This window comes from Pseudopodoces humilis, chromosome 6 (genome assembly GCF_049639895.1).
Source record: "Pseudopodoces humilis isolate 2021_Gansu_Grassland_sample_001 chromosome 6, ASM4963989v1, whole genome shotgun sequence".
NCBI lineage: Eukaryota > Metazoa > Chordata > Aves > Passeriformes > Paridae > Pseudopodoces > Pseudopodoces humilis.
Window position 1 is genome coordinate 60846842 of NC_142205.1, and position 19054 is coordinate 60865895.

The 19054-nt window shown below is 43.9% G+C and overlaps 1 protein-coding gene across 3 annotated transcripts in view; it reads left to right on the top strand.

Annotated features, from left to right (window-relative positions):
- The window catches only part of RNF150 (ring finger protein 150), a 124913-nt gene extending 115384 nt beyond the window's left edge, over positions 1–9529 (top strand). For 2 of the 3 annotated variants that reach the window (XM_088056573.1, XM_005525566.3), the window contains one exon: positions 2769–9529. In XM_088056573.1, coding sequence (XP_087912699.1) covers positions 2769–2887 — 119 coding nt within the window. In that variant the 3' untranslated portion in view covers positions 2888–9529. The remainder of the gene's footprint in view (positions 1–2768) is intronic. The other variant, XM_088056572.1, reaches the window with a different exon arrangement.
- Positions 9530–19054: the final 9525 nt, after the last annotated feature.

Here is a 19054-nt window from a genome sequence, read left to right on the forward strand (position 1 = left end):
GGCTAAGCTCCTGGCACTTGCAGTGTAGTTGAGGTTTGCTTACCTTTTACAAATAACAGTAACTGTGCTGGCTTTTATTATTGAGCAGCAAGCCAAAAAAAGAGCAATAAAACAAACCAGCACAGTCTGGCAAGCCTGTGTTGTGTGGGGGAGCCGTGGTGAGGCAGTTTGTAGACCTTGCAGACAGAGTTACCTACAGCTGATCTGTGTCTTATGCAGCCTCCCAGAGTTTCATCCTGTGTGTGTTGGGGTCAGTAGCAGGACTCCTGTTTACAGGAGCCAGCAGCTAATGCTGAGGGATACATTAATTTCCTTATGTTGCCTACAGCTTCCAAATAAATGTCAGTGCTTCCCTGAAAGGGAAGGTATAAGAATGGTGATGTTCTCCCCACTCTGCCAAAGCTGTAGCTTTAGGATTTTGAACTGCTGCACTGGTGGCAAGCAAGGAAGGTGGAATGCTTCTGTTTCTAGGCACTATCACAGTGCTGGAAAAGCAATGCCAGAGCTTAGGCATGGGCATTTTTAGCATTGTTCCTTGTACCTGCTGACCTGCACTTCAGTTCCAAAGAAGACAAACTACAAAGCCCACACTTTGCAAAGACTAAGATCCAAGAATTTAAATAATTGTATAGGACTTGTAAAATAAAACTCGAGTTTGCTGGTTTGGAGAGTGTGTGCCGCTGTACCTCCATCAGATATTAGGTAGGTGAGCTGAAAATCTGGTCCTGTTCTATCTGCCTGTCTTGAAAGCAGTTGAAAATTTTTTCTGCTGTTCAACCCTGGAAGAAACAACAATTCTTGAAATGACATTTCCGCATTATTAAATGCTGCTTGTTTGATGCTCTGACATTTGGTGTTGGCAGCTCTGCCTGCCTCTTCAGCATGCATCCGGCTGTCACTATTCAGCCAGTCCTTTTCTTCTGCACAGCTAGTTCAAATGGAAAACACCTTAGCTCTCAAGAGTGCTCCAAGTGGCTGTTCAACATGGCTACACCTCAGGAACCCTGTCTTGCAAATATAAACTTGCTCTTAAGCATAATTTTAATTGTTTTTAAGAATCCTATTAATTATAGAGGAATGATAAATAATCCACTGGTCTAAAACCACATTATTCTGACTCGGGGATCTGTTACCACTAAAGATTTTAGGTGCTGGAGGTGTGAGATACTCTGATGTACTCTAGGATCTAGTAGCTCACCTGAAGGTTCAATGTCATTGAAGACCACTGAAGTCTGCAGGATGTATCATTCAGCTTGTAAATACTTCCTCTGCCTCTGGTGGAAACATTTATGGTCAGAAACAATGCCTTGAAATGTTTACTAATGTCATGCTGAAAGGGGAAAAAAAAAAAATAGAGATATAAAGATGTTTGTGTGTTAATTATTTATCTTGCAACCAAGTATAAAAGTAATCCAGGGTGAAAACTGGGAAGAATTGCAAAGGAAAACACTGTCTCTTTCAGTATGAATAAAGCAGATCCCATTCAAGCTTTCTCTGCAGAACATGAGGTCTAATCCCAGCACAAGTAAACACATATAGAGGTTTTTCCTATAAAAATCATGGTGCTCTTGAGAGGTGACTAATTGTGTTCACTCAGCTTCAAGTGAATAATTATACTGTGAGGAGTTATTATTTTCCTGGTTCCTCTGTCATGTTTCTTACTTATTAATTCTTAGATATTCAACTTCTAGACTTTTTAGCATCAATCAGGCTCTGCTTCTATTGTCTGAAAAATAAAATATATAAATGAAAAACTGCCACAAATTTACATACATTGTATTGTTACAGTATAAATACCATCTTTGTAATTAAACCACTTGAAAATATGAACCATCAAATTTTTCTGTCAGGGACTCAGCCACCTATGAAAGTTTTGTGCCTTTGAAAATCTCCCTAGTGTGCTCTGCTTCCCTGATTGTTCTTGGAAGAAATTAGCTTTTAGTCCTTTAAAATCTGTTGGTTTTATTTGCTGCTAAATATACACATGGTAAGTGCTGTGGGATCAAAACAAAAACAAGTTGCTCTTCCTACAATGTGATTTGCAGCTTGGCAGAAGTCAACAGTACAACTCACAGTGAATTTGGGGTCATGGTGCATCAAGGTAGATCCCTTCGGCCTGGATCAAGAACCTGCAAGGTATCTTCAAATCAGAGGAAAGAGTGAATTTAAAGAGACTAGAAAAGGACAAGAGAAGCCACTTGAGAAGGCAGGTAGCCTAGTCCAAAGTCCTGGATTTGTTTTGTCCTGGTCCAATGCCTATGTTCCTACATTAGACTAGTGCCCTCTTAAAAATGTTCTCTGAAATTCTATCACTTACTGAGAGTTTGGGCAGATTTTTTTCTGTTAGGAATGTTTTCCTGATGACTGAGTTGCTCTGCCAGGTGCCTGTGGCTTTGTCATTAACCTGCTATATTTGTGGGGAGAGTAGGATGATGCCAGGTTGAGGAAATGAAAGTAGACAGGGAGGGCAATTCTCAGGTGGTGGGAGGAAGTTCATGAAGGACCTGGATGAAGAGCTCTGGATGGGAGGATTAAGAGAAGAAAATGTTACCCATCCAGGCTCCTTTTTATCATGTTTTTTACTATGAATGTCTTGAATTTTGGGATATTTTTGAAGTGTTTTAGACAGATAATGAGTAAGAACAAAGTTTGTAATCTAATCACAATATCAATAGTGGAAGGAACTCTGGGTTCCACCTGCAGAACTAAAAATTAGTAATATATTAACAGAAAGACATGACCTTTTCCTGTCTTTTCTACCCTCACAGATGAACAGGAGCCAGCAGTCAGCAGTGATTCAGATATTTCATTGATTATGGCAATGGAGGTTGGACTGTCCGATGTGGAGCTCTCCACTGATCAAGACTGCGAAGAGGTGAAATCTTGAAAAACAGAGATTCAACACTAAACTACAGGGGAGGGTCACAGGCAGGGACTCAGTCAGCTTTCTAGGATTTGGACCAGTCATGCACATGCCTCCAGAGCACTGTCACTCCTGCACACTCCATACTGAGATGGTAATGAAAAGCAATAGCAACTGTTGTATCTGCCTGGATGTGGTTTCATCATCTACACACCTTCGTTTGGTTCACATTGGAGATGGATACTTCCAGTTTACCCATGTGCTTGAGAGCAGTCATGGAACTGTCCAGGGAACTGTCATTGCAACTGTAATGACAACTTGAGTGTTTTCTACACTTGTTCAATCAAATTTTTGTTGGGTTTTTGAAAAGGCATATGTTTATTTTATTTGTTTGTTTGTTTGTTTATAGTTTGTTATGATTGGACACTCTGTTTTTACTGACTGATCCCAGCTTTTTCAAGAGTTCAGTCCAGAAATCTGAACCTGTTCACTGGTCACTTCATGACCTGACCAGGATTTATCATTGCTTTGTTGTTTCTGCATGAATTACATGTGGCTGGCTTCAGAAGAATGATGCACCAGCACCCTGCATTAATGTAACACCTGCTTTCATTAAGTGGAAAGCTTGGAAGTAGTATATTCTGAAGGCTTTTATTTGTAAGAGAGCTCTGAATTAGCTGAAATTTGGGTTAAAATTACATTAGTTTGTCTTTTACTTAGAGCTCTGTTCTAGACAAGTATTGGGCAGTGTGAAGGAGAGAAAGAAAAGCTTAAAACATCACTCCATCCATGTAGTCCTGTCCTGTATTTTATGCTGTTCACGGGTGTCAGTACATTAGTGTCCTTCCTTCAAGTGACAATTCAGTACCTGGAAAAAAAGATCTAGCGTAACATCATTTCTTTCCTTAATATTACAGACCAAAAGCAGATCAGTGGGCTAAAGGAGCATCTGAGAGGTTTCCAGAGGCTGCCTATTAACAGTTCTGCATTAAGCGGGTGACAGTATTCTTACAAAGGGTCTGGAGATTCTGCTATCAGTGTCACAAATTGGTAAGGGAGCAAAAGGCAGTTGTTTGAAGTGTTTAATTCCTGGTTTGCTTTGGGTCTTTTCCCTCAGTGGGTTTCATTTCTTACTTTTTGACAGCAGTTTTTGTCTGCTTGTTATCTAACAAAAGTTCAGGTGGTTTGTTGCCCTCCAGAGTCCCTGTCAATGTTGTCAGAAGTATAATGGAATATTTGCAATTTGTATACAGATGCATATACCAAAATATAATGGGAAGGGAATTTGAAAATAAAAGAACATAAATCAAAACACCTAAATAATAATGACCTGACATAATAATTTATTTCATCCTGAGCTCTGCTTTCCAGGTAAGAAAGTTAATTGTTCAGTGTATGATTTGGTTTTTCAGTCAAAATACTCAGCTGTGAAGAAGCTTACTGTTACACAAGAGTACATAGTTTCCATTGAGAGTCAGATGATTTGAATCATGTTACTGTCTCCTGAGTCAGTCCACAGAATCAACATGTGGATGTTGAACACAGAATCAACAACTCTGCATGAAATTTCATGCAGAGGTCAAACATTTTGACTAGGCACTGTCATGGTGGGGTCTCAAAATGCAACTGTTAGGGCTCATTGCATTTAATCTCCTTGCTGATTTACTTGTCAAATCTGAAAACCAGCTTCCAGACAAAATTTCTCAGATTTTATTCAGGAACAAATATGTTCAGAACTACCCCTAAAATTTTGGCTGACTTTCTTTTTTAGTATAGAAAGAAGGAAATAATACTCTCCATGCTCTTTTGTCCATTTAGAACTAATTAAATATTTAGTTTAGTTTTAGTTTATGTTTTGTGTCCCTAAATTGCAGGGTAATCTTGAGGTAAAGGTTTTAAACTGACAGAGGGCAGATTTAGATTAGAGATTAGAAATAAGTTATTACTGTGATGATGATGAGGCACTGGAAGAGATTGGCCAGAGAAGCTGTAGATGCCCCATCCCTGAAAGTGTTCAAGGCCAGTTTGGATGGAGCTCTGAGTAACCTGGTCTGGGGAAAGATGTCTCTGGCCATGGCAGAGGGTTTGGAACTAGATGATCTTTAAGGTCCCTTCCAACCCAAGCCATTCTGTGGTTCTATGAAAATTACCCATAAAGGTGCAGTTACATCTTTAAAAACCATTGAAATGAAAATCTTTTTTCAATTAAAGAGATAGAGGCAGCTGGAAATTTTGGTTTAAAAAGAAAATTACAGACTTCCAGAGGGTACACTAGGTCAGTCTTGACAATATTTGTGGTTCTGTAATCTTGTTTTCCTTATTCTTTTATGTCTTCTCTATTTCTTGCTGCTATGGGAAAGACCTGACACATCAATGTTGAAATTGACCCCTACACATGAAAGTTTGCACTAGGTACTGCATCAGTTCCATTTAAGCTCTGTAAATAATGCTGAAATGGGATTTAAGTGGTGCTTATATCAAATGTTGACCCAGGAATGAAATTCATTTCAAACTACTGCAGAGGAAGGAGTGAGGCTGGTTATATACAGTAAGGGCTCCTTACAGAAAGTCCACACACTGGTACAATTTCTTCCACTGGAGCCTGGGTGCTACATGTCACAGGACAATGCACATGCAAGAAGGGAAACTTCCAGCTGACACTGAGCTGGGTCCTTTGCCTAGAAAAATCATTAAAGGGAGGTGTGCTCAAAAAGGCATCACAGATTTGGTAATTCGGACCCTGCACATATTTCTGAGAGTTAATGAAGAGCTTTGTAGAGGTCTCGCACTGTGCACACGCTTTTTTTTAGCACACGCTAAATATCCCATAATTAGATTTGGTCCTTCAGGGTCCACAGGTGGCCACTGGAAGAGGCAGGGTGCCAGGCTGGGCGAGTGGTTTTGGCATATCACCAATAAGTGATATGCCTTTTAGTAGAAGCATCCTAGCAAATCTGAGTCAGGAGTCTTTCTGCTTTTGCTTTCCCAGTTCTACCTGCAGGTTCACTTAGGAAAGATGTTGTTCCATCCCTGTCCTCAGGTGTTCTGCAGCTCTGAGCAGTTAAGTGATGATGAGAGCAAAGCCAGGTTACACATCACTGAAGCCTGAACTTAGGAAAGCACTTAAGTAAATGTTTTATTCTGTCCTTCTAAAAAAAACCCACTTATGATTATTTTTGGACTTGCACTAAAATTGCATTATTTTCAACAGGTCTTCTATGAGCACAATTAAGCACCTGTGTCAAAAGGAAATGTTTTCCTGAAGCCTGACCTGACTGACAATGTGCTTTGCATATATAACCTGTGAACTACCTTGGGAATTTGAAGTGCTTTATAAACATTAAGACCCCCTCATGTGTGTTTGTAACATGTATGAAAGCCTTAATTCTGTATATCTGCATGCCCATGCACACCTTGGTACTGCTGCCCACTAAGTTTGGGCATTAAGTAGGTGGGGTTCAGCTGCTGGGACACAGTACTGGCTGTTCAGAAGGGAGAGCAGCCTTTAGCATGCATCCAGGAAAGAACAAAATCCTCTAGAGCCCTCTGACAAGCAAGTGTTCACAGATACAATTCTGCAGGCTGGCGCCATGACTGGGTTGGGGGGGGCATCTCCTGCGCAGGGGCAGTGGCCAGGGGATTGTATGGCTCCCAAGAAAAGGCACTCCTGTCATTAAGTTGATCCTGTGCCTCTCCCAGCAATTCCCATCTTGTCATCTGAAGCACTTTTCTATGAGCAAGTAGTAGGTGGGAAAAGCATTTGCCTTAGTGAGGTTCATCATCACTCAGGCTGGGCTGCAGGATGAAACTTGGTGAGACAGAAACTGCACTCAGAGTATACTTGGATTTTTTGGGTTTCACTAAGCTGCCTTCCCAAAGGTCTGTTCCATAGTTAGGATGCATAGAAAGTTATACAGGCAGAATTTTGCACTCACAAGCAACCTGATGTATGCATGCAGATGTGCAAGGCATGAGGTCTACATCCCCTCCTCACAGCTCACCTGTTCTGCTGAGGATACAGATCTGGCACTTTCTGAGGGTCTGGGTTTTTTTATTTTCTGACTGCTTTAGAGCCTCAAAACCAGGATCAGGACTATCATCCTATCACTGCAGTTCATTCTTTAAGCACTCTAGAATTAAATTGACATCTATGCATATAAAAGTGCATTGATGTGAGTATGGAAACTGTACTGTTGTGAAATCAGAAGCAGTTATCATTTTTAGGCCATTTATTTGAGGAAGATTGTGGCACTAAAGAAAAAGGCTTTATAGAGGCTAAATTCTTGAAATCACATATGATAAGTAGTCTCTTGGATCTTACTAATGATTCCTGGATCAAATCCCAAGGGAGTCATTGAAAGAAGGGCATTGCTGTTGGGGTGCATCCATTTTGCAGGACTAAAATGGTAAAGAAATCCAGCCTGTTCCTTCCCAGGCCATCTCACAAGTGTTTTTCCAAGAGGGAGCCTTTGTTGCAGTGGAAGGAGATCATAGGATCAACGTAGCATTTCAAATAAAAGGCAATCAAAGCACAGAGCTGCTTCCTCTCCTGTGTTTTGTGCTGCCATATCTCTTGGAGCAGGTTGGAGAAGGGAAAGGAGCTAGCCCAAGTTCAGCTCCAGGGCTTGGTGAAAAGCAGGCCATGGGATTTCAGCAGGTTCGGGACAGCCAAGCTTCTTCGTGGCCAATGTTGACCCTGGGATTGGAACTTTGTTGATGAACACTGAGCCCATGTGGGCTCATTTGTTTTGCAGATGCAAAATGTGTCAGTGTATTTAGGGCAGGCAGAATGATGGCAGTGAATCGGCTTGGTTAGCATGAGTGGCAAACACAATGTGGTGTATTTTAGGCTTGAGGGAAAATGAAGCTGTAGGTGTTGCCTTCGCAGGCTTCTTAAATAGGGGAAATTGATCCAAAGTAAGCACTACTTTCATTTTACCAAGCTGTTTTCTGAACTAATTGATAGCATCTGAGAATGAGGAATGCTAGATGGACTGTTCAGGGAGGATTTGTTTGTGAAGCAGTTGGTAGCTGTGGGTTGGGAGAGTGAGGGCAAGGGTGAGGGCTGCCACTTGGCCCATTTATCTGCCCATTTCTTTTTCAAGGAAACATCCTTCTAAGCAGGAGCTGTATTTCAAAGGGAGAAATAAAGAAATTAAAGATGTGGATTTTGAATGAAAAGCCAACGGATGTTTTTTCCATCTGAATTTAATCTTGTCTCTCTCAAGTATTATAATTGTGAATTGGTGGAAATTACTTCTTTCTGTAATGAATGGAAAAAGAAATGGGAGGAAAAAAAGGAGCAATAGTGTTTTCCCTTTCTTGTTTATTTCTTGATTCTTTGGTCCTGAGCAGCATTAAACACAATAGCCAGATCAAGATGCTTGTTTGCTCTGAATGTATACAGTTATTTCAGATGTCAAATATCTAAATGTTTTGTATATGTATGTAATGCCATCCTCAGTACTTGTTTCATGTTAGGAACCTGAAATGACTGTACCGTTTTATAATTAGATATGTAAAGAGGGGACAGTGGGTGGGAGGGTCTGTTATTTTTATACCAAGATGTTCCTTGTATTTAGTGAACATTTAAAAGAGTTTTGTACTTGTCAAAATATACATTCCATCCATTTCCAGAAGAGAATTATTTCTATTTAGAGTAGTTTATAAGCAAACAAAAAAAAATGTGGAATCCCAGTTGTATGCAGTTCCTGAACATAGCAGCAGTATCCTGGTTTCCATGATGGCTAAAAGGATTTTTCTAGCCATGTCTCTTCTCACAGCAGAGGCCTACCAGCAAATGCAAGTGTTAAAAAAGGAATAAAAATCCCAAACTAAATAAATACCACATGGATTAATGCAGAGCTTAATGAAAAAACTTCCTTAAGTTCAGAGACAATGGCCTGTCCCAGTGAAATTCTCCAAAGTAATCAATCCTCTGGACAGCAGGATCAGATTTACTGGGAGGCTTCAGCTGTCTGTCCCTGCCTGGCAGACTCACCAGCCTCAGCAAGCTGAGGCTGTGCAGGGTTGTTACACTCCTGCACTGTGGCTCTAGCTGTGTTGAAGCTTTGGTTTGGGAAACACCTACCAAAAGGCCATGGCAAAGTCACACTGTGGCATTTGCCTGGGCCATGCTTCTTCTTGTCTTTTTCATTCCCTCCTTCTCCCTGCTACCTATGACATGCTGCCAAAACTGTGCAGTAGCAGTTTGTGAAGATTATTTTTTGGCCTTTTTTCCCTTCTGTACAGTCTTGCAAATAAACTTTTAACTCTTCACTGACATTTTGTAACGTATACATCTTCCTCTCCAATGCACTTTATCTCTCTTGAAAAATGTGGGAGTCAGAGAACTACCATCTTAAAGGGATTTGAAATCATGAGACATACTTTTTATTATTTTGTGTCCTTGCTTTGTTAGATACTGTAAATGCTAAAGAGCACAGACAGTGACTCAGCTGGGGGAAATACCAAAATGTTGTGGCTAATACTTGGAAGCATTATTCAGTAGTCCAACATGGCTATTTTTGTTATATAGAGGATTATAATGTAAATATGTGAGACTGTGTTATTACGTACTAGTAAAATATTACAACTCTTAAAGTTAAGACGGTGAATTCCAAGGAATTTTATTGCAAGTTTTTTTAATAAAACAAATCTGATTATTGTGTTGTATGTATTTTCTAGCAGCCTGTGTAAACCTGGAATTTCCTGACGTGTGAAACTTGTGGGTTGTTTCTTCCTGAGCTCAGCCACTGCAAACTTTGGCATTCATAGGAGGCAGAAGGTACCGTGGGAAGGGACCCAAGGGACAGCCTAGTCTTCATGACACATCTCCAGCTCCTTACTGCTCTTTTCCCCTCTGCCCTTCAGTTGCTTGTAAACAGAAAGCAGCAGCTGTGTGAGAGGTAAATGCTTCTGCTGCCTCAAGGGAGAGCTGCAGCTTCAGCCCAGACACTGGGCATGATGTGTTAAAACAGCTTTAAAAGATGACTGCTCTGCCATGCATCAGTGGGAATTGCACCACTGTTGTGAGGGGTTATCCAGCTGTGCTTCCCTTGCCTTATCAGACATCACTGTGCATCCCTGGGAGCAGGAGGAGGAGAGCACAGGTATGCTGCTTGCAAAAGGTTTGAGGCACAGTAAAAATCCTGCCTAAATGTAATTTAAGACATTTACAGAAGAGTTTTCCAGTAAATGCAAAAGAAGGCAGAGAGAAATCCCTGAAAGAGCCAGCTCCTGGCTCAGACTACAGCCCTGCCGCGGGTCCCAGCCCGCCCCCATCCTGGCCCACCTTTTTTCCTTTCTGGCTGGTGCTTTTCCAGGCACAGCGCCGCCTTCGAGGTGACAACATAGCCAGATCAGCTGGAGCCCTGGACTCCAGGAGTCCAGGAACCGGGAAGGCAGCAGCTGTGGGCCAGTTCACTCTCAGCTCCCCAGAGCCTGCTGCCTCCTTGCTCCTATGCACCCACCCCGTTCATCTCTGCTCTGCCCGCGACAGAGGGGCAGCAGCTGGCTCAGAGCAGGAAAACCGCCTGCGATTTAACGTGGCTTTATCAGCAACGCCGTGAACTAATTTTCTCCTCTCAACTCCTGTCACCAACACAGCCTGAAGCTCCCATCCCACCAGCCCTGCTCCAAGGGTAGAAGCCCTCCACATGAAAAAAAAAAAAAAACTGGGTTGCCTTTGGAAAGAGGATTTATATCTTGCCAAGAAATCCGGTCTCGCTCTTCCCCACACATCTCCCTGCCTGCCAGCGTCTTTGTTCCCTGCCTGCATTTCCCAGCCAGCTCGGGGGGAGCGGGGCTGGCTGTGTTCTCTTGGCAGGCAGCTGTGCGCGGATGCCGTGTGAGCCGCACGCCCAGCGCAGCTGGCGGGAGCCGGGGGCAGCGCGGGAGTAGCGCAGCAGAGGGAGCGCCACGCCGAACCGTCCGCAACGCCAGCGGGGCTGCAAATAACCACGGGCGACAGGCAATTAGTGCCAGGATGTAAGCACTACTTGGGACTCGTGTTACATCACTCTCTGTTCTATATGGAATTCATTTCTAGTCAAAACCTGGAAATACAGCGGTGCTGCTCTGTGCTCGGTTGCTTTGTGGTTTTGGGGTTTTTTTTTTTCCAGAAGAAATAAGGCAAATTGTACTTGCTCTTTTGATTCAAGGAGGTGACACTCAGACGCATCACAGTCAATGGAGAGGATGTGAGATTCAAAGGGAATTTATCCAGGTTTGCTCTGCACAGCAAATGTACATACAGCAATATGTACAACACAGGATCCCTGGATATCCAAACCATGCTAAGAAAGAAAATGTACTTTTAGGGTGCCCAAAAAGGAGATACATTCACCTGTGCTGGGTTTCAGGAAGCTGCTCTGGAAAAAGAAACACTGAGAAGGCAATTCTCTAACACAGGGAAATCAGGTTTGGGGGCATCCCTGAGGGAATAGGACTTCATGACCCGAAAGAAATCTAATGAGCCACTGTATTTATCAGCATTCAGCTATAGGAAATCGGTGCTTAACAGGTGAGTCTATAAATTTGCAAAACGCTCATTCCTCAGCTTCAATTTCTGTGCAAACATGTTGCTGGCAAAGTCCTGGCAGCAGTGGAAGTGGGCTAAGTGTCACCACCCTCACATGCCTGGGCCGCCCCCTGCTGCAGGCTGCTGCATGGCTCCTCTGGACATCCTCCTGGACGTCTGAATCTGCAGCTTGGGTTTACAGTCCATCCACTCACCTGAGAGCAAAGGCAAGCTTGCACAGGGAGACCAGCAGCAACTCCTGGTGATTGAAGCCCAGGCAGATGTCCCTCCTCCTTCCTGCTCCAGCTAGGAATCATGTCCCTCCTGGCAGAGGAGTGGTAGTGCTGTGGATGTGTTGGCAGAGCCCCAGCGTTCATCTGTTGGAGCCCAGAGCTCAGAAAAAGTTGTTCCCCTGTCCCTACTTGGGACAGCCATGCTGCCTCCAACCAGCAGCCCTCTTAGTCTGACTCAACCAGGGCTGGGAGCAGACACCTACAAAGGAGTAACACCAGGACAAGTCACCTTCCTCACGCTGTACCTGGTTTTAAAAAGGTCTACTATATTACAGAATCAGAGAATTCTTGAGGTTCAAAAACACCTCTAAGATCATCAAGTTCAACTGCTAAAGCAGGTGTAAGTGCTACCTGGCTGCAGGGACTGAGCTCAGTCTTTGTGGGATGCTGTTTCATGCCTTAGCATGCATTCTGTTTTGGGCTCCTCACTACAGGAAAGACATAGAGTGTGACCAGAGAAGGGCAACAAAGCAGGGAAGGGTCTGGAACATGAGTCCTATGGGGAACAGCTGAGGGAGCTGGGGGGTTTTATCCTCGATAAAATGAGGCCCAGGGGAGACCATATGACACATTACAACTCCCTGAAAGGAAGGTGTAGCCTGGTGGGATTTAGTCTTTTCTCCCAGGCAACAAATGACAGGACAGAGGAAATGGCCTCAAGTTGCATCAGGGTTTTAGATTGGATGTAAGGAGAAATTTCTTTGCTGAAGGGGTGGTCAGGCATTAGAATAAGCTGCTCAGGGAAGTGGTGGAATTCTCATCCTGGAAGGTTTCAAAATTATGTAGATGTGGCACTCAGGGACACAGTTTAGTAGTGGGGTTGGCAGTACTGGTTAATGGTTGGACTTAATGACCTTAGAGATCTTTTCCAGCCTTAACAATTCCATAGCTCTATGATTCTATGTCCTTGCTGCCTTTCTCCAGATCTCCCTGCCCTTTCCATAACTGCATGGCATGAAGTCCCAGGCAGAGCACAATGTCAGGAAAGGAGGATGGAGACAAGCCCTGTGGCAGTAACACAGCCAAGGTATTGCCCAGCATCACACCAGGAAATACTCCCCACTGCCATGGGTTTTGGATGTTACTTGCATGCCCCAGCCTAGAGCACCAGCAGTGCCCCCCACCTGGTCATCCCGGGGCTCCTCCAGAGGTGCCCAGGGGTGCCAAGCTTCAGCTCCTGGAGACAAAGGAATTACGTCTGGAGGACATGGAAGGGAGGCAGGGGCACAGCCTCTAAGGACTTAAGAAAGTAGTTCCAAAAATGAGCAGTAAGGCGTGTTTGTCGCTCCGTGGGGACAGGAGGCAGAGGCAGCTGCCTGCATCCCGCATCCTGCATCCCTCTCCATATCTCTCCAGCAGGAGGCTCTCACGACTCGCGAATTCGTCGCCCAGCCTCAGGCGGCCTACCCACGCCACGGTGTCTCTGGCACCCACCTGCGCCTGGCTTTAATTATTGAGCCGAAACAGTGATTATTTACCATGTTAAGCAAGGGAAAAGTCCCACAGCGGGGGAGGGGGGGGAGGTTCTGCTCTCCCTGGGACGTTCCCCCTTGCGCGCAGCCCGGGGAATTCCCTCCGTGTCCGTCGTGTCGGTGGGGAAGCACAAGAAGCCCCCAAACCTCCAGGTTTGGGGCGAGAGTAGCTACATATTCTGGAACAGCACAGGCATGGGCTGCAGGTCACTTAATTAAAGGATGCAATTAGCCCTTGTCAGCCACTCAGTGAGATTCCCCGGTCTATAGACCCAGGATCTATTTGAAGACAAGCCCAGGAAAGCTGCATCTTGCCCAGTAGCCAGCAGATTTGTTGGAGGGGAGCAGAACTGCTACCCCAGGTCATAGCTAGGGAAAACAAAACAAAACCCAGCCAGGATACCTGGTGGCAGTGGCTTCAGCATGAGGTGAGGAACAGGAAAGGAACAAAAGTGGGGCTGGAGACCAGCACTGCAGCCCCTAGCACAGCCTGATCCCATGGGGGAAGGAAATGGCACATTTCATCTACACTTTGACTTAAAGATGTTGTTAAAGTAAATTGGTAAAACTTCTGTTTGTGCATACACTTAAACCATTTAAAAGCAGGTTATTTTTGCATTGAGCTATGCATGAAAAGTTATATTTTCTTGGGCTATGGATCAGACTGTGCAGGAACAGGTCCAGACATTAATTGGCAGAGTCATCCTGTATTGGGAATTGCACTTAGATGGGAGTGGGATTTTGAGGCAGGTAACATCACAAATTAGAGCATGACTCCCATTGTAGCACACTGGATCCCACATCCTATTTCAGCCCAACCATGAGAGGCCTCTGTCTGTACATGGACACCTTAACTGGACACAATTCCACCATATCTAACTCAGTGCCATTCATCAGCTCAGCCATCACTCCCTCCTCCCCAGGTTGCTTCATGTCCATGAGGTACAGCACAGGCTGGCAGTACAGCTTCAGGGCGTGAATTACTTCATCCCCCCAGCCCTTGGGTGCATTCATTCACCAGCAGAGAGGTGCTCTGCACCAGCTCCAACCTGCCAGCAGCACTGCCTGGGAGCAGGGGAGGTTGTTCACACCCAGGCAGGCAGGAGATGAGTTTTAGCTGCAGCCTGGCTTGAGTGTGAGAGTCAGGAAATACCAAAGGGCAGGTGAGGAGAATTGCACAGAGGTATGTTGGCTAGAATGCTGCTTTGATGAAGGTGGTGAAATTAAATTAAATTTAAATTAATTGTCATAAAGCACAACAGAGCAGAGGATTTTCCTACAAAAAATTGACCCAAACTGACTTTCAGTTGTGAAACTGCTTTTAAAAGTCAAGAAAACAAAAAACAAAACCAAAAAAGAACAAAAAACCCCACCTTCACAACAACAATCCCTTCTCTCTTTGCTTACATTTAGCAAAGTCTTAAATACAAGCAGCTGCCTAAATTCCCCGGATGCATGCTGGCAATGACCAGCTGGGGCCATTCCTGCTGAGCCAAGTGCGTGGGAGGGAGATGCTCTGCAGGCTGGAAGGTACTGCCATTTGCAGTACTGCTGGGGGCTGGTGGTATGGACCTACTGAGCCTGTAAAAGGGGAGTACTGCTTGCTTGTTTGCCTTTTGTTTGCTGTGCTTTGGCTTTGTTCACCTTCTTTTTGACAGAAGAAGATGACTCAGAGCAATGCTAGGGCCCTGTTCTCCAGGGTGCTAAGGACTTGCCTGTGCTTTGACTGGTAGGAAAAATGTATTTTTTCCCTGAAGCTGGTTGTCCCTTACTCAAGCAGTCTAACCAGCTGTCCTTGTTTCAGCTGGCATAGAGTCAATTTTCTTCTAAGTATCTGGTCAATGCTGTGTCCTGGGTTTAGTATAACACTAATATGTTGGCTGTTGCCCAGTAGTGCTTATCCTAAAGGACTTTGCAGTATCCCATGCTCTTCCAGTGAGCAGGTGCACAGAAAGCTTGAAGGGAGTATTGCCGCGGCGGCGGAAAGCCCGGAGCACCGCGACTTCTCCAGAGGCAGCCTTGAGAAAGGCTGGCCCGAAGCACATGTGAGCAGCTTCGAGCAGTCGAGTGATTCCAGCTCAGCTCAGTAATAGTAGAGTGATTTCAGCTCAGCCCAGCGGCGGCGGGCAGGCAACACAAAAGCAGGGACGAGATAGCTGGTCCAGCGTTCCACCGAGGCACAACCTTTATTTAGGCAGAGCTCCAGTGAAGGGTGCCAGTAACAGCGAATCTACCAAACAGGGGAAAACCCGGGATATTTATGGGAAAGGAGAGGGGCGGGGGGAAGCCCGAGATACCTGTATCGGGGTGGGACAGCAGGGGAGAACACCAATGAAACACAACAGTTTAACATATCTAACTCAAAGACCCCTGGGAGCGACACATTGTGTCTCTCTCACAGAGAAGTATCTCCTCTCCAGGGGAGAGCCAGGATCTCGGGCCCAGCGGGCTCCTCCATACCCACAGAGTATGGCCAGGATAGCAGAGCCAAACTGGTCAAAAGGATGTTCCTTACTGTAGAAAATCATCCCAGGATATAAACTGTGAGGAGTTACCCAGGAATGGGCCAGTCACTCTTTGGGGATAGAGGATGAGTGTTGGTTAGTGGGTCATAAGCAACTGCATCATGCATCAGCTGTTCTTAATTTTTTTAATGTATTTTCATCATTACTTTAATTACTTGCAGTTATTAAACTGTTCTTATCTCAACCCACAAAGGTTTGGGGGAAATAGGTGTTACTGTTTTTTTCACTTTTTTTTTCTTTTCCTGATTCTGTTCCCCCAACCCCTGGGCATGACGAGGAGTGAGCAAGCAGTTATGTGATATTTAATTGACAGCTGGGGCTAAACCAGCTCATGGTCTAAAATGCTCCCTGAGCTCACCTGTGGGTTGCTACACAGGACCCTTTACTTTTCTGGGCTTTGTTTTGCATTCCTTATTATTTAATAAAAGGCCATATTTCTTTTACCCAAAATAACTTGGGGTGAGGGATTCTCTTGAGTTTGGCTCCTTGTAAAGGTGAGGGGGGAGCATTGCTCTGAGCTGAGGTCTGCTTAGTATGGGCTTAGTTCGGGCAAATCACTGACAGTGTCCAATGTATCCACCAAGGACATGGAAACAAGAATGGCTGGGGAGAGATGGTTATTTTCTGAGTGCTGTTATACATGTGTTTTGTTGGTCACCAAGCTCCATCAGTGGCAAAGCAGCTTCATTCTGACTGTTACAAATGTATATTGTGATGTTGGCTTTTCGCAAGTTATTAAGATGAATGGTGTATGTATAATGTTAGAATGGCTTTTGGTGTGTGAATGTAGTTTTTTCTTTTTCTCCTGCTATTAGCAAGAATTTAGACATAGGTCAATATAGTGTGTTCTAACTGCCTGAGCAGGCAAGATAACCTCCAGTGAACAGATGATGGGGCCTGGGCTGCTATCAACACTCACCGCCTGTGGAAAAAGGAGTCAAAGCCCAAATCAAAGGATGATAAGAAAGGAATTAAAACCACACACCAAGAAATGTGCATGCTCTAAAAAGGCGGACACAAGGAGTGGTCATGCTATATGCATATTCAAACTGTTCCTGGAAAAGTTTGAATATGCATAAAATCTATGCAGTAGAAATGCTATATAAAGGGTGTTTCCAAAGCACTAGGTGTGCTCTTGGCAGAGAGCCAAGCACCTCCCATTTTGGCCCTTTGCTTTATTGTCTTTACCTCCTATTGTCATTCTGTTTTTGTTAAACCTTTTAAAATTTACAAGAACAGTGAACCTCGTTTTTCACATGACCATGAGAATTTCTCTCTCTTCTCTGTTAAAGATGATAATCGTGTGCAGCAGTGAGATCATGTCCCTTGAGATGAAACCTCACCAGTAAAGGAGCAAGTCAAATCAATTGATTTAATTGACATTGAGTCATGCTCCTCAAGCATTGGAGATATTCACCAGAGCAATTCAGAAATGCATTTGACCCTCTCAGGAATGTGAAGTCTGACTCCACACAAGTGATACATTAAATATAAAGTGCAAAGCATAAATATGATTTTGACTTTCTGGCAGAAGAATTGTCAGCTCATTTTGGTTTGCTCTTGGTTGTAACTTCCCAAATATGGCTATTCTTGCTACTGTTAGGAAGCATTATCTATCTCGTTTATTCTCGAACTTGGAAGGAAACAGGGCTTGCTTCTTCGTTTTTGCTTGTAGTGCTTGCTGATAGCCAGAGAGTCAAAAGCTTTTCCTTTTTTTTTTATCTTTACTTTTATTAAAAACAAGATTCACTTAATAAATTATAAAAGTTTAATATAAACAAAAAGACAATTAGGAGACAAAAGAAATAAAGCAAAGGGTTAAAACGGCCGGGTGCCCTGGCGGGTTGCCAGGAATACACCTGGTATCTTGGGAGCACCCTTTTTATCCCCTCCTGCTGTGAAGGTTTAATGCATATTCAAAGCATGTCCCCTCCCTAGTTCCGCCTTCTTAGAATATGCTCTTGCACAATTTTTATTTTCTGCTGGTCAGCACTATTTTTGCTGGTCATCATTATTCTTGCTGATGAGCATTATTTTGGAGTTTGGTTTCCTTTCTTCTGCAAATGGTCATTGTTGATAACAGTCCGGGCCCCTCATCCTTTCTTTGAGGGCAGCTGGGCTTCATATCTTCCCCCCCCCGTCCACGTCCTGGTACCGGCTTTTTGATAACAGTTTGCTCTCCATTTCCTGCTGCTGATAATAGCCTGTTTTCCACTGTCCTTCTGTTGGAAAAACAGCTTGATCCTCCCATTGTCGTGCCTGTTGGAGTTATCTTGCCTTGTCCGGATGAAACATATCCTTACCATTCAGAATTCCTATCTAAGCCTATAACTTGCTAAGAGAGAAAAGAATATAGCGAAAGCATATAGTATATATTTATCAGAATAATTGTGAAAAGCCAATATTTACAACATGAATTCACAACACTTTTAATACTCTACTGTAAATATTGTCACCCCTGTTTCTCCCTTCTTGCTACATTTGTTACCCCCTTTTAAAGGACTAGGACCCTCTGACACTGAGCAGGGGTTACAGAAGCTGCAGGGCCTGATGGAGCGCTTCTATTAGTGTTTAAAGCTCAGAGTCCAAGCTTCCATTTTTACTGTTCTGAATGAGGTGACACTGCTGTCCTCTTTAAAAAACAAGAAAGGAAAAAAGAAAACCTTTTGAAAGCAACATGTTAAAATACTTTCTTTTTTTATGAAGATTTCTGGGGGTAAGCTGGCTGAAGGGAGGATTCAGTGTTGAGCATGGTTGGTGGGTGTGTTAAGGAGTTTGAGGGTTTTTTTTTAAATGAAAACCATTGGAACTGGGAGTTGATTGTCCTGGACCACAGCTATGAGCTGTGAGGGAACGAGCTGAGTAGGGCTGTGTGGGAGGTGCTCTTTGGGACTTTCTTGCTGGAGGGGTGCTGGTGGCCAAAGGAGAAGACCAGCAGCTCAGTCTGGGGCAAGATCTCAACAGGAAATACCCCCCAGGACAGGTTATTTCAAGATCAGTGAAGGATGAGAAGAAGCCAGATCTGTGAGCTGCCTGCAGACCTCCTGGGTACCTTTGTTTCCCACATATGTAGGACATGATAATAGATGGTGTCCTGTAAATCTCTAATCCTTTCTATGAGTTTTCAGTATCCAGCCTCTTGGTCAGTCCCAGTTTGCTGTTCCAACCCCACAGGAATTATTCCCGAGTCTCACTCAGAGAGGTTGCAATCAGGTCATCTGTTCCTTGTGTTATAAATGCAAAGGCAGATTTGGGTTAAATAAAAAACAATTTATTATAAAACAATTTCTATAAAAAAATAAACAATGAGGAAAAACCACAATAAAACAAACAGCGCAGCGCTGGGTGGACAGGGGTCTATACCCAAAGGTATAGGTGTT